Source organism: Bombus terrestris, chromosome 7 (assembly GCF_910591885.1).
Source record: "Bombus terrestris chromosome 7, iyBomTerr1.2, whole genome shotgun sequence".
NCBI classification, from domain to species: Eukaryota; Metazoa; Arthropoda; class Insecta; order Hymenoptera; family Apidae; genus Bombus; species Bombus terrestris.
In genome coordinates this window covers 3,481,047-3,495,171 of record NC_063275.1, presented here as the reverse complement: position 1 = coordinate 3,495,171, position 14,125 = coordinate 3,481,047, and the positions used below count along the sequence as shown (strand labels likewise).

Genomic DNA, 14,125 nt, shown 5'->3' with positions numbered 1-14,125 from the left:
TTTAATAAAATTTTGATTCACGAACAATATAAATCTAACAATAACTGATTAAATTTGAATGCAATATTGACTTTGAAAAATTTGTTGAAAACCGAAACAATAATTTTATCATACCACGATACAATACTGTTTTATCAGCATTGCATAAGAACAGATCTTCGAAGTAAAGTATTTACAAATCGTGTTATAGTCGCGCCACAGTAGCATACTTGAAATTTAGCGCCATATAAGCACGAAGTTACATATTTCAACTCGTTTTATCAATATGTTATAGTTTACATACTTTTTCTAAAAATATGGCTCATCGACTTACCGTTTCATGCGTTTAATATTCTTTATCCAACATTTTTTCTAAACAAATGTTCACTAGTTATTGTGACAGTCATGTGACAATGGTGAAGAACAAATTTACATCAAAAAATAGGTTAAGTTTATGTTGGAATTTCCCTAGTATCAAATTTTTTTCGAAGAACGCAAGCAAATAACGGATCGACGGAAAAATGAGCAAGCTATGGAATTATTTGATATTTCAAGGATGGATGTCGTATTTGATGGCAGCTGGTTTGTTGGTTTTCACAAGCGGCTTTTTGCTCAATCGCGTTGCAAGACCGGAACGAGCTGAATGTAAACATTGCACGGATTTTGATTGTAACGTCAAGCAACTTCTTCAGAATCCCGATGCCGCTGCAACCACATGTCTCAAAAGAAAGTCACGTGTTGTATTATTAGTCGTAGATGCTTTAAAATATGATTTTGCATATTGGTATAATGATAATAATTCTACCTCATCTTATTATCGCAATAAGTTACCGATAATTCACGAATTGTTGCAAAATCAACCTATGAATTCACGCTTGTATAAGTTCATAGCAGATCCTCCGACAACAACTATGCAACGATTAAAAGGTCTTACCACAGGATCGTTGCCAACCTTCATTGACATTGGATCTAATTTTGCCTCTGAAAGCATCAACGAAGATAATATTGTAGATCAAAGCACTGCCGAAGGTATAGTTTTCATGGGTGATGATACCTGGACTAATTTATTTCCTGGCAAATTTAAACGTCAATTTCCATCACCATCTTTTAATGTTTGGGATCTGGACACTGTTGATAAAGATGTTAGATACCGTATATTTTTTGAGATGAAGAAGAAAGATTGGTCTCTCCTGATAGCACACGTTCTTGGAATTGATCATTGCGGACATAAACATGGTGCTAATCATCCTGAGATGGCTAGAAAGTTAAATGATACAAATAGTCTTATAAGAGATATCATTGACTCCTTAGAGGAGGATACAGTACTTTTTGTTGTTGGTGATCATGGAATGACAGAAAGTGGTGATCATGGTGGTGATAGCAGGAATGAAATTGAGGCTGCCATGTTCGTTTATTCTATGGTTCCTTTGATAAAATATGATTCATCTAACAATACTGTGAACCAAATCGATCTTGTTCCAACATTGGCATCTATTCTTGGAACACCTATACCATTTTCAAACTTGGGATCTGTTATACTTGATTCAATTCCAAGTTCATCAAGAAATGGGAAATTAAAAGATGAGTTATGGTATTTGTTGCATTCAGTGTGGAGAAATATTGCACAGACAAAAAGATATATAAGTGTATATTCTGAAGATACTTACTTATTTTCTAAAGAACAGCTTCAAAATTTGGAAAATATGTATAACTATCTATTTAACCAAATTAAGAGTATTAATACTATTGAAGAATTTGACTCTTTTATTGTGAATAGTCGGAACTACTTTAAATTGCTCAAAGATACATGTTCTGAAGTATGGGTTCAATTTGATTCTAGTCTAATGTTAAAAGGCCTACTTTTGATGTTTTGTGCTTTGTTTTTCTTTTATCTATTTATCACAGGCATTCCAGAAGGTCGTATGTATAAGATATTTGAGTCTTCATTTCTACAATGTTCTATTTTAGCAAATTTAATTACTGCGTTAATAATGTGCCTTTTGTTTTTCTTTGATATTTTAGAAGAATTTAAAAACACTACATTGTTTGCCACTGGTACAGTATCTATAATATTATTAATAATATTAATTATTAAGAATTGGGATGTTATTTCATTGAATTGGTATGATTATAGAAAAATAAAAAAATTGATCTATATTACAAGATTAGTACTTTTTTTAACAATATGCAGTCTCTTTTCTAACAGCTATATTGTTGAAGAAAATAATGTATTATCTTTTTTAATTGTTACTCTTCTTTGGCTTATCATGTTTAATCTAATGAAAAAAGATACTGGTGAAAATCCAGAAAGAAAAACAAAGCCATTTTTAAAACAACAAACAAAATCAAGCTTGAAGATAATTATAATAGCCAGTAGCTTAATAGCATGCATTTCCATAAGATTATCTTATTATTTCTGGCGTTGTAGAGAGGAGCAACAACAATATATATGTTCTATGTTTGTATTTGGTAAAGCAAGTTCTATAACATCGGACAATTTAGAACGTATTTTACTTGCCATTACATTAATTATACTTGCATTACACATTACGATAATAAGACTATGGTTGCAAAATTGTGGAAACCTTTCTGGTTTCTCTCCTAGTGTTTTAGTAGGACAATACTGTCCTGTTGTGATAGGTGTTTGTATGGGTTGTTATTGGGTCCTTCAAAGGTTACCAAAATTTGTAAAAGTAAAATTTGCACTATCTTGGCAAGTAAACACATTGCCTAACATAGTATATGCATTGAGTCTGTTTGCAATCTTTATATTATACTATCGTCCGCTCAGTATATTTTTACTACCAAAGAAAAAGGAATTAATTAACATACACCAAGATGAAAATGTAGTACCTCGATTATTTGAGAAAATAAAGGAGTCAATTTATCGAAAAAATATAGATGTAGATCAAACGCCAGTTGTTTATGGCTTGGGTACTGCGTATAGTGCCACATTTGTCTCATTAAGTGTATTTCTTATGTTGTTATATTCTTTATTGTTAGGGGATATATTATCACCTAGTACTTTCTTAATGTTTATGTGTTGTACCTCTGTTTTGGGCTTATCAGCGATAGAAAGATACAAAAATGCTAATAGTATATGTAAGTACTTTAACCTATAGATAATATGTAAATGATTTAAATTACAAACTGCATTCTTATTGTTATAATTTTATAAATAGCTGAAATGGTAGAAGTACCTACTCCCATACTATTGTGTTGGTTCTTAATAGCAGAATATTTCTTTTATGGAACTGGGCATCAACCAACTTTCCCTACAATTCATTGGGATGCTGCTTTTGTAGGAACAGGTGGACATTTCTATGGAAATTTATTACCAGCAATCTTAATAGGTATCTATATATAATCTTGTTTGTATTAATTTTAAATCTCTTTCTACAAGTAATAATTTGTAGGAATAAACACATTCGGATCGCACATTATACTAGGTGCAACATTACCACTATTAGTTATTGTACCATTTACTTTTTATCTTATATTTCCAAAGTTAGCTAAAATAAAATTTTCGAAAGACAACATGAAAAGAGGAGAACTGCATCTGTTTGAACAAGATTCTGTGTTTCATGCTGCAATTTTCTCAGTCGCAGGAAAATATGTATTACTTCATGGAATCAGAGTAAGCAACATTTTTAATATTTTAGATCTGCTAATGTTTCAACAATATAAACGAAGTATAAACTAAATAAATAATCACTGTTAAAGAAATAATTTGAAGTTTAAAAACTATTTTTATTGATGAGTTTTTATAACTTCATATAGACATTTGGTAGCATGCTTGCTACGACGATTCATTGTCGACATTTAATGGTTTGGAAGATCTTCGCGCCGAAGTTAATATTCGAAGGCTTGGGATTATTGGTAACATTAAGCAGTGTATTGGCGTCCTTTTATATGGTGTTCAGAATCGATCAGCAAATGGAACATCTTATATCCAGAGTAACAAAAGGCAGATGATAAAATTTTTCTTGATATAAGATGTAATCAACACAGTAAAATATCAAAGTTTGAAATGTAATATTAAATGAAAAATGTGTGCAATGACTTGTTACTACTATCATTAAAATTGGAAGTTTCTACCAAAAAGAAGTAAATTAGATGTCCAACGTCGACACTTACCAGTATTGCCGTTTTCATAATTTTATATGACTTTATATAAGAAATAGCGAAAGCGTAGTTATATGTAAACTATTAGTCCAAATAGGAAAATTGAACTAAAACATTCAGGACATGAGAATAATATATCTTTTCTTTTGTTTTTCCAAAAACCAAGGCATGTTATTAATTCTGGTGCTTCCTAACACACTAACGCTACCCTGCGTGCAATGCATTGCTGATTACAGAGAAACAAAGCAACGCACTTGATGCAGGATTGCGTCCATGTGCGCAGATGATTGCTTGATCAATGTACGTATTTTTTTCACCATTTTAAGTTCATTACTGTTAACCGTATATTTTTCGTTTCATTTACCGCATACGAAATTGTATATATAGCGTATATTATAGATATAATAGTAAATTTAATAAAAAATTATATATCTGCAAGGTAACTCTTCTTATATATTTTAAAATAGTAAAATTCTTTGAACTTGTGCCTTTCCCAGTACATGGTTTTATGTTCTCTATGTATTTTGCAAAATATACTTTATTGAAAGGTATCATCAAACGTACACGTTATATATAGTATGCGAAAAAAATGATCAGTTAAAAGATAGAGAGTTTGTAATTACAAGTGATAGAAATATTCCTGCTAGGTCGGTAATCTAATGATGATTGTGATGTCTGTATCCTCTATTGTCATTTCTCAGGTATTCCATCCAGTTGGCCCACTTATAATAGTCCTCGTAATCGCTGGGATCCTGTGACAGACGAACATGTTCACAATATTCACAGTATTCAAATTACACATACCTAATTTTGGTAATTATTATTTTGAAAGACAGGCACCTGCATATTAGGCAATACAGGCATTTGTATCTGGAAACAAATGAAGTTATGATGTTGCATAAGATATCTTGCCAACCCATCATTTGTTTTACAATGATACAAATTGTTGTTAACTATCATATTTAGCTTTCATTATATACAATATAGAATACAAATATATAGATTCAAAAAAATATTTAATTTGAAACTTTTGTTTTGATTTAAATGCTTACATATAGCTTTATTCCTCCACCTTGGTGTTCACGTGTAGATCCTCCACCTGCCTGTACAGACTCTATAGAACCAGCTGGCAAACTCTGATATCCCTGATGCATTTGCATCTTAACTGAACGTGCTTGTTGTTTTTGACTGCTTCCCTCATTTAGAAAAGATTCAGCACCATTGACAATTTCGCGCTTTATACCTGCATCTTCAGGATAAGAAACCCATATTGAGCCAGGATCTTTTGGCAGTGATCGAGCCATCTGTAGCCCGAATTTACTATAACTCGGATTGTATGCAAGAGGCACTCCATAATCTAATGTATTTAATTTATGTTTAATAGCATCCAATAGAGTCATATTAATGGGCAAACCACTAGGGGAAGAAAGAATGTCATCAGTCATTGGATAATTGGCACTAAATGCTCCTCCGGGAGCAGCTGTGGATGTCATTCTTGCTTTTGTTATATTTTGGACTGCCAAAGTAATATTCTTCTGTAAATCAGTTAACATATCAAATACTTGACTCAAAACACCCATCTTTTGCTGAAAAGAAAACATTCCATCGATAGTTGGTTTTGCCCATGGACCAGAGCTAAAGGGTTTAAATGGTTTCTTTGATGATAGTGATGTTGCAGACTTTTCATAAGAAATCAAATCGTTCATTGTTGTAACCATGTTGCTTTTTAAATCACCCAATTCAGATAATATGTTGCTAACAATCGAATCTTTAGCGGCGTTGATCGATGAGAGGTCTTCAATGGATCTTGCTATTTTTATTTGTGCATGACTTCCATCAGATACAATAGATCTCACCAAATCGTTTTTAAAATTTGCACTATCGTCATCACTAGTCAGTGCAGTTTTATTCAGTTTTAAAGTGTCAAACAATTTATCCAGGAACTCTGATACTTTATCATTGTACTCTGTTGGATTAGGGATTACAGATGATGGTAACCAAAAGTCAGGTGGTACAATGGTACTTTTCGTTGTTGGAACTTCAATCGGACTTGGTGCTGGAGTAGAAGTGACAATATTTTTAAACAAATTATCCAAAAAGGTAGTTTTCTTTGCTATAAACATAGATGGATCCACCACAGGTCCAAAAGGTCCAAACATTGCTGGTAAATATTGTTTTGGTGCTGTTGGACCTCCCATCTTTTTAAGCAGTACATTCATATCTTCTTCTGGTTCTTCAGAAATTGGAGCAAGAGTGGGATATGGAGGTAAAGGTCCCAAATCTTTTGTTTCTGGCTTATCAGTGCCCATAATTGAACGAAGCTCTGTTACAGTAGACTCATCTATGCTTCTTTTTCTACGGAAAATCTCATCCTTCATACTATATTCAGGTATGGTATTTAAGCTTGAAAATGGAGGCATAGGCCCGAACTTAGAAGCCATAGGACCAAAAGGTTTTGAACCAAAAGGTCCGAAAATTCCACGTTTGTACTGGCCAGCTTCATCATCCATGTTACTTTTACTTAATAATGGGGTTTTGTCAACAGTATTGTACAAAGATGGACTTACTGTATATGGCATAAATGGTTTGAAGCTCATAGGATAAGCAGGTCCCAAACCATTAAACAAGTTGCTCAGCATATCTGTCTTCTTCGAAATCATCATTTTAGGATCAACAAATTTTGGGAAGGAGGGAGATTTTGACATATAAGGTACTGTTATGGTATCCATTCCTGTTACTGGTAGTCCAAGAGCTCTTGCATAAGCTAGAAGAACATTTTTCATATAAGGAAGAGCACATAAAATATATACATATATACTTTGTACATTTATGTGAAATATTAAAGCCTCTACCGGAAAATTTTAATTTTAACATTATTTTATTAAAATTATATTTTAAAAAATTAAATATTTTATATTACCAGATTTTGAAGCATAGCTTGCCCATGGTACTGCTCCTGAAGGGCCTTTAAAAGATGCTCTAGTTAATACTATCAAATAAGAAAAAAGTACCAGATCTTTTGGGAGAATCATCTTACACCAACTTATTGAACTCTGTGCTGTTACTGCTTTTATAGCAGCAGTCAAATAATAATAGTTGCAAAGCTCTTAAACTTATTAGCATAGGACTAACATTCTCATTAAAATAATCCATAGCATACAGGAGGTGCACTTGTGTTTTATAATTAACCAATACAATTTCTTCATGCTACTTGGGAAACTAATTGCCTTCATACTTGTGCCATTATACTTCTATAAATATTTTAATTACTCTGCTTAAACATTATCTTTTACAACAAATACATTTATATTTATTCATTTCATTGTTCTAGTTCATTGTTATAATCTATTTTTTATCTTTTTCTTTTTATTATCTATAAATCAGAAATTCCGCATGTATCATTTTACATTTACTGAATATAAGAACAGAACACCTTCCCACTTCGAATTGTAATCCGATTTCAATCGACTTGCAAACGAACTTGCGAGAAACGCGTTGTTCAGTTGTCAACAATAATATATCAAAGCAGCTGTTTTCATTATTTGGTAATTACCAATTGATTGTATTAATATCGAAGAAAGCTGTCACTTTATAGAAAGACGTTTATGTCGAAATGGAAATAAAAAGCTCTTCTAATAGTAAGTAACAATGTTATTTGATGTATAATAATAATATTTATAATAGTAGTAATAGATATATTTTATATGTAATCCTATAATAGAAATGGCATAAAATAAACCGAAAACCCATTAAGATTTGTGAAACCACTACCTAAAAAAGGTTCATTCTTTGTTTTAGCAATTACGGAAAATAGGAATCCCATGGTAAATATTACTTCCACATTTGAAAATTTTCCATGGACTGCCTTACAGCAAAGTTCAAAAGGCACGAATATTATTAAAGCAATAAATCAATTGCTAAGTATGTACCATCCTAATGATGGTATAATTGCATATGAACGTGTATTAAGAGCTTTACTTATATTATCTGAAAATTTGGATAGCGACTTACAACAACAGATAATTTCTATAGTACCGTTACCAAAAGGAGTCTCAAATGATAAAATAAGAAATCTGATATTTAAAATTACTGAATTTATTAAAGCACCTAATAACAAGTCATTGTGTCAAAAGTATGACTTTTATTAAATTAATTTTTATTATTTTTTTATAATTTTTAATTACAAGTTTATTTTTTAGAATTACCATGACACCTGAAGAAGCTAATACAGAAATATTGAATGAAGACTCAGAAATTCATCTAAACCAAAATATTTTACTTGACACATCTCAAAATCTTGAATTGCATGAAAAATTTGTATCTTCAGTACCTGAAGTGTTCAAAGGTTTTCCTCCTAATGAAATTTCAACAATTCATAATCATGTGAATTATATGTATGATACATTGAACTACAATATTCCATATATAAAACCTCACGTTAATAGCAAACAAAGTTTTTCATTAAATACTAATGAAGAAGAAGAATCATTAAAACTTCAGTCAACATTGAAATGGTTCCATACTCCTCATCTTTTGTATAAAACTAATCTTTATCGAAATTCTACATCTGGTTATCAACAAAGATTTCTTAAATCAATGGATGATAAATACTTCCAGTTGTCCATTGATAGATTCAATAACTGGAATCAGTGCAATATAGCTAACGTGCCTTATGCACTCCATCAGGTTTGTAACAATTAATTTGTTAAAAATATTGTTAATTTAGCCATCCTGGAATAGAGATTGTAAAAATGATATTACAGGATACTACATGTTTAAAAGAATTATATAAAAATGGCATAATTTCAAATAAACAGAATAAGAATGAGATCTTCAATTTGAAAATAACATATGATGATAGATTTGTAGAATCAGAAACAAATTGTGAGATTTTACATAATGATGTAAATGAAAACTTCAAAAAGTATAGTAATTTGAACAAAAATAAAATTTTTAACATGGAAGTTCAAGAACATTTTAAACAAGAATTAAAGAATGAACAAGCAATTCAACAAGATATATATAAAATGGATGTTGTATATTGTGAAGAAGAAAGAAAAGATACAATAATAAACATACAGGTAAAGGAAATTTTTAGTTATAGCAATTATTTAAATAATTTATGACAATTCTTGTAAAAGATGACACTACAAACATTAGAAGAAGAGAATTTAATGGTGCATAAGAAACTTAAAACAAGCTTGCAGAACTTTTTAAAACGTGTAGAACAGGAGACTTTAATCAGTAATAAAGCTCTTTATATTCATCAATCATTAACATATTTCAATTCAATGTATACAAATATTAAAAGCGTTTCTTCTTTCATAATGCAGAATTTCCAACATTGCCTAGGACCAAACCTTTGTATATGGTTCCTCCTACATCCAAACATTGCAAGTTGGTAGATCAAAGAAACCTGGAAAAGAATAATCAATTAGATATTTCGAGTAATAACACAAATAATTCTAAAAATATTAATACACTAGAGGATACAACAAAATTCATTGAAAAGAAATGCTTGGAAACATTTCATATTTGTCCAAAACCAACTCAGTTAAAAATGCTTCATAAGAGCTTAAATGCTGTAGTTAGTAAAACACAAACAATAGAATGTGAGAAAAAGGACTACATAGAAAATTTACTATACAAGTACCATATAGTTGTTGTGTAAATTTAATATCTTCCATGATCAGCAAACTTATTTAACAAAATTATTTATATACAGATCTGCAGTGAAGCAAACAAAATCAAAAAGCTTGAATACTTTACAACAAACTGCATCTATTACAGAGTTGGTTACATTTAAAAAACAGTACTATGATACTTTACTCAATATTCAGAAAGCCAAGAGTTTGTTATAATTGTTATAATCTTTTTAACATTTTTTATAAGCATATGAGATTATATGTATGTATATATTTATTATTTCTTAGTGGCAGTGGCAAATTCCTTGGCAATATCATCTGTAGAAAATTTCACAAAATATGATCCATATTATTCCAATCATTCCTATCAAAAGCAGCAATTATTACAACGTGGACCATTAATTGTTAATCCACAATTTACAGTACATACTATGACACAATCAAAATTATCAAATATACATAACACTCCATATGCTTGGATGAAATACAACAGTTGGAAACATCCAACCATGAAACAATTAAGACTTCCACAGCAGGTAAGATATAATTAAATATTCAATACTATATATTCAAATATATAAATATTCCTAATTATTTATTTAATTGCTTTATTCATTTTATCTTCTTCTAGTTCCCATTTCAAGTTTCAAGGAATAAAGAGTAAGTTTTCTAATCATATATATCTTCTACTACAATCTTTCATTCTTTTTTGTATACTTTTTTGAATTAAATGCTATATTTTCTTATTTTTTCATTCTTATGTTGGAAAGAAATTCTGTACTACATTATGTAAAGACAATGGATATTCAATGTTTTGCGCAAGATAAAAGTAAACGAATGAAGCAAAGTGTACAACGTAAAAAGTTAGAAGACATAGTTGGGAAATTGAAAGAGATAGAAAACAGCAATATGAATAATTAAAAAATTATTACTGACCTCTATAAGGTTCTTAGTTCTTGAAAATATGTTAATCTATAAACTCTTTGCATACATATCGAGACAAATAATTATAAAAAATAGTCAAAGCATAGCAGCATATATGCAAATATTTCATAAAGTTATATGTACTAAAGGAAAGTTCCTTAAAGAATACAAATGATATAATAAAATATTGATGGAGACTGTTGATTTAAGAGAATACATATCAAATAAAGTTTTTCATTCTTTCATTTATCTCACACCAGTCTCAACAATTAATGGAACATTGATACGTTTACATGTGCACACGTGTGTGTGTGTGTGTGTGTGTGTGTGTGTATATGTATATATATACATGCATATACATACACATATTCTATGATTTTTTTGGCACTGGCAAAAGATAATAATTGAGTATTAGATTATTAATCGCGAATATTTTTAATAATTTCGTTTGTATTTCGGACGATTGCGTGATAGTTTTCTTTGTTTAATTATTGTTGCATATTTGTGTTGTTGACGTCAATCGAGCCTTAATACTTACAACATAGTAACTAATAAATGTACACATATTCTTTAGTATTAACATAGAACAAAATTGCTGCTAATTACTAACATTTCGTAGTATATTTTATAATTAACATATAATATACGCACATATGACTTTTGTATAGTCTACAGTATAGACTCTATACTACACAACAGTCATTCATTTCATTATCTCTAAATGTACAAAATAACTTTTAAAAGAATAAACGGTAATAATAACTTAGGTGTTATATCGTTCATTCGATCATTAATCGTTATTGTCCAGAACAATCGCAATGAAGTATGACAAATTACCAACAGGTCAATATATAATGTAACTCTTGGTAATTTACTCAATCACATATGTCAACTCACAATAATATTTCCTTGTTTCAGAAAACATTTTACCTTCACAATGAGTCTATAATAGAAACATTATTATATTCCCATATTTATCGTTAACAGTATTGACAGCATCATCCTAATAGAAATAGATTTTCATACAAATGATGCTTTCAATACTTGATATTAATATCTATTTATGAATCGAAATACATCCAAAGGATCTACAGCAATTGATTTTTTTGGTTGTAAGGACTCTTACATTTTATTTTTGGTAATATCCAATGAATCAAAGTTAGGCCAAAGATCTCTTGTGTCATGTAGTTCATGTATCTCTTTCGGATTGTCATTATTTAGTATTATAGTTGTTGAAAACAAAATAATGTGTATAAGCAAATCTTATTAAACTGTTCCATTCCAAATATTGTTTGAATGCAATATAACTCAATAAATCTATTCTAATTTCCTACACCACATTATAATCCTATAAATATTTAATTGAAAGTATCATTTTATAAGCGAATAAGATAAATCAAATTGAAAATATATTTTAATCTTATTAAAGCTATATAGTATTTGGAAAAGTGACTAATATGAAACTTCAATAATAATTATTGTATATTTCAAGTTAAATAATAAACTATTCATGGAATTAAATCATATATGCAAAAAATAAAACAATAGCAGTTGTCTAGCTCTAGACAATCTTTTGTGCGTACAGTGTGTGCTATTGTTCAACAAAATTTAATAAAATTCTATGTCATGCTACTTTTTAATGCAAATACCTCTCTGGATTTTAGATTGATTTCATAATAAAGTAAAAAAATATTTATAAATACCTAAAAGAAATATTATATAAATATATCATAATACAAGAAATAAAAACTTGTGATACCAAGATTAGAAGGAAGAATAAGTAGTAGAAGAAAGTTTTAGACAATTTATACGAATTTTAATAACTGGTTCCATAATTAATCAAAGAATTATTTTTCAATCAATGTCATTTATAAAATGTAAAGAAAGGGTATGTTTATCAGAAAACTAACAATCTTGTTACAATGGTGAAATAGATTTGCACTTTGTTTAAACAGTAATATTTAGTTATTTGTTTACTTTCTAGAATAAATTGTGATGGATTGAAGTTCAAACCTAATGTTAATCTTTGTTATTTGTGCCATAATTTGAAGCGTTTTTGATTAAAGTTCATACAGAAATACATCAAACACCGTTGTAGATTCACATACTAAATATAAGTCTAACAATTCATTTATTGAGGTATTGCAAATCATAGCGAGGTAAAGCCTCTGATACTAAGTTATTGAAAAGTAACAAAGTTATTCGACATACATGACACTCAAAGAGCGTTATATTTCTTCTGGCAGTGTCCGTACATTTTTTTTTAATTATTTTACTTAAACTTTTAAGCTAAATATCTTGCACCATGTAACATTTCCACCCAACATTTTTATCATGAAATCTATCCATATTTTTTTTTAAACACTTTATCAGTACACCAGTAATGTACCATGTATAAGAAAAATTACATTTATTTCTTCGTTGTGTTCAAGAAAACCAAATTAAAACATCATCAATATTTTGACACAACGAAGCTACCATAATATATACTATTCTCTTTTTTTCTTTATGATCCTATATGAACACGCATTTTTTCCTTATGCTAATCAATTAATTAGATAACTGACGCGTTATACACGCCAACATATAATTAGATGCCTGATCCAGATGTATATATTCTAATATTGTATCAAAAGACAAAGTAGCTGTCACTTATGATTCTAGTCAAAATTAATTACTTCTTTGTGTTTATGTGATTATAATAATCTTAATCAAGTGAAACAAAACAGAGGTCCCAATATAACCGATTCTATGTACCACTTGTATGGTAAAAAGATTTCAAGGACCAAACGGTCAAGAAACACAATCTTTTGATAATTTTCAAGATGAATTGTACCTCTAATACGATATGTATGTACTAAAAATTACTTTGCTCTTTAATCTGATGAATCGGTAGAGACAAGGTTGTACAAGAGTACTGGACTAGAAATGGTTTGAGATTTTCATTAAAGTAAATAAGTAATGCAATACCATTACTGATCGTTATATTCCCTTTTTGCAAATAGTGCGTATACCTTTTACAAAAATAGAGATGGACTTTATCTAAGCTACCAGACTACATAATTGTATAAAACTCAATCGTTTACGTATAAAATACTAATAAAAACTAGATTTCATTATGGTATAATTACAGAAAATAACTTGTGTTTATCAATTCTCGTCTAAATTTGTGAAACACATTTCTACGTCCATCTCCGTGCAACAAGAATATCGTTTTGAACAATAATCGAAGTAGTATAATTTAAACACTTGTTCCATGCATACTAATTTCCTGTATAATTCACTTATATTAAGAAATGCTAAACTGATATTAATTTTTCAATCTGAATATAAATACTTGTTGCCTGTTTAAAAAACAATTTTCATAAATTTACAGTTGTAATAAAACATAAAATTAATACATTTGCCTGATTATTAACTATTGAGTATGCATGGGAACAGAATATATTGAC

The 14,125-nt window shown here is 29.6% G+C and overlaps 3 protein-coding genes across 8 annotated transcripts; 2 read left to right on the top strand and 1 right to left on the bottom strand.

Moving 5' to 3' along the window:
* The first annotated feature begins 214 nt into the window (after window positions 1-214).
* On the top strand, window positions 215-4,041 carry LOC100647774 (GPI ethanolamine phosphate transferase 3). 4 transcript variants are annotated; one of them, XM_048407368.1, is made up of 5 exons: window positions 215-395; window positions 471-3,081; window positions 3,162-3,332; window positions 3,396-3,616; window positions 3,760-4,041. In XM_048407368.1, the coding sequence occupies exons 2-5, from the start codon at window positions 501-503 to the stop codon at window positions 3,952-3,954; spliced, it is 3,168 nt and encodes a 1,055-aa protein (XP_048263325.1). In that variant the 5' UTR covers window positions 215-395; window positions 471-500; the 3' UTR covers window positions 3,955-4,041. The 4 variants fall into 4 exon arrangements, with proteins under 4 accessions (XP_048263325.1, XP_048263326.1, XP_048263327.1 ...); XM_048407369.1 differs by having other exon boundaries at window positions 215-3,081; window positions 3,396-3,428; window positions 3,582-3,616; XM_048407370.1 differs by having other exon boundaries at window positions 215-3,081; window positions 3,582-3,616.
* Window positions 4,042-4,624: 583 nt separating this feature from the next.
* On the bottom strand, window positions 4,625-7,157 carry LOC100649332. Of its 3 annotated transcripts, none has more exons than XM_003396397.4 (4): window positions 7,025-7,157; window positions 5,157-6,868; window positions 4,945-4,974; window positions 4,625-4,856 (listed from the first exon to the last, which is right to left on the bottom strand). In XM_003396397.4, the coding sequence occupies exons 1-4, from the start codon at window positions 7,134-7,136 to the stop codon at window positions 4,761-4,763; spliced, it is 1,950 nt and encodes a 649-aa protein (XP_003396445.2). In that variant the 5' UTR covers window positions 7,137-7,157; the 3' UTR covers window positions 4,625-4,760. The 3 variants fall into 3 exon arrangements, with proteins under 3 accessions (XP_003396445.2, XP_012165335.2, XP_048263328.1); XM_048407371.1 differs by having other exon boundaries at window positions 4,751-4,856; window positions 4,909-4,974; XM_012309945.3 differs by lacking the exon at window positions 4,945-4,974.
* A 444-nt stretch (window positions 7,158-7,601) lies between these two features.
* LOC100647899 lies at window positions 7,602-10,922 on the top strand. Its single transcript, XM_048407373.1, is given in 9 exon segments — window positions 7,602-7,742; window positions 7,903-8,236; window positions 8,304-8,790; window positions 8,868-9,185; window positions 9,246-9,348; window positions 10,038-10,285; window positions 10,381-10,407; window positions 10,478-10,513; window positions 10,515-10,922. Coding segments are annotated over 9 exon segments (1,734 nt in total). The 5' UTR covers window positions 7,602-7,717; the 3' UTR covers window positions 10,671-10,922.
* The last annotated feature ends 3,203 nt before the right edge of the window (window positions 10,923-14,125 follow it).

Coding starts and splice junctions, on each gene's coding strand:
- LOC100647774 (XM_048407368.1), top strand. CDS start 501: ATGAGCAAGCTATGGAATTATTTGATATTTCAAGGATGGATGTCGTAT. Junction 3,082..3,161: donor CAAAAATGCTAATAGTATAT/GTAAGTACTTTA, acceptor TTTTATAAATAG/CTGAAATGGTAGAAGTACCT. Junction 3,617..3,759: donor TATTACTTCATGGAATCAGA/GTAAGCAACATT, acceptor AACTTCATATAG/ACATTTGGTAGCATGCTTGC.
- LOC100649332 (XM_003396397.4), bottom strand. CDS start 7,136: ATGATTCTCCCAAAAGATCTGGTACTTTTTTCTTATTTGATAGTATTA. Junction 6,869..7,024: donor AAGCTATGCTTCAAAATCTG/GTAATATAAAAT, acceptor ATGTTCTTCTAG/CTTATGCAAGAGCTCTTGGA. Junction 4,857..4,944: donor CTGTATTGCCTAATATGCAG/GTGCCTGTCTTT, acceptor CGTCTGTCACAG/GATCCCAGCGATTACGAGGA.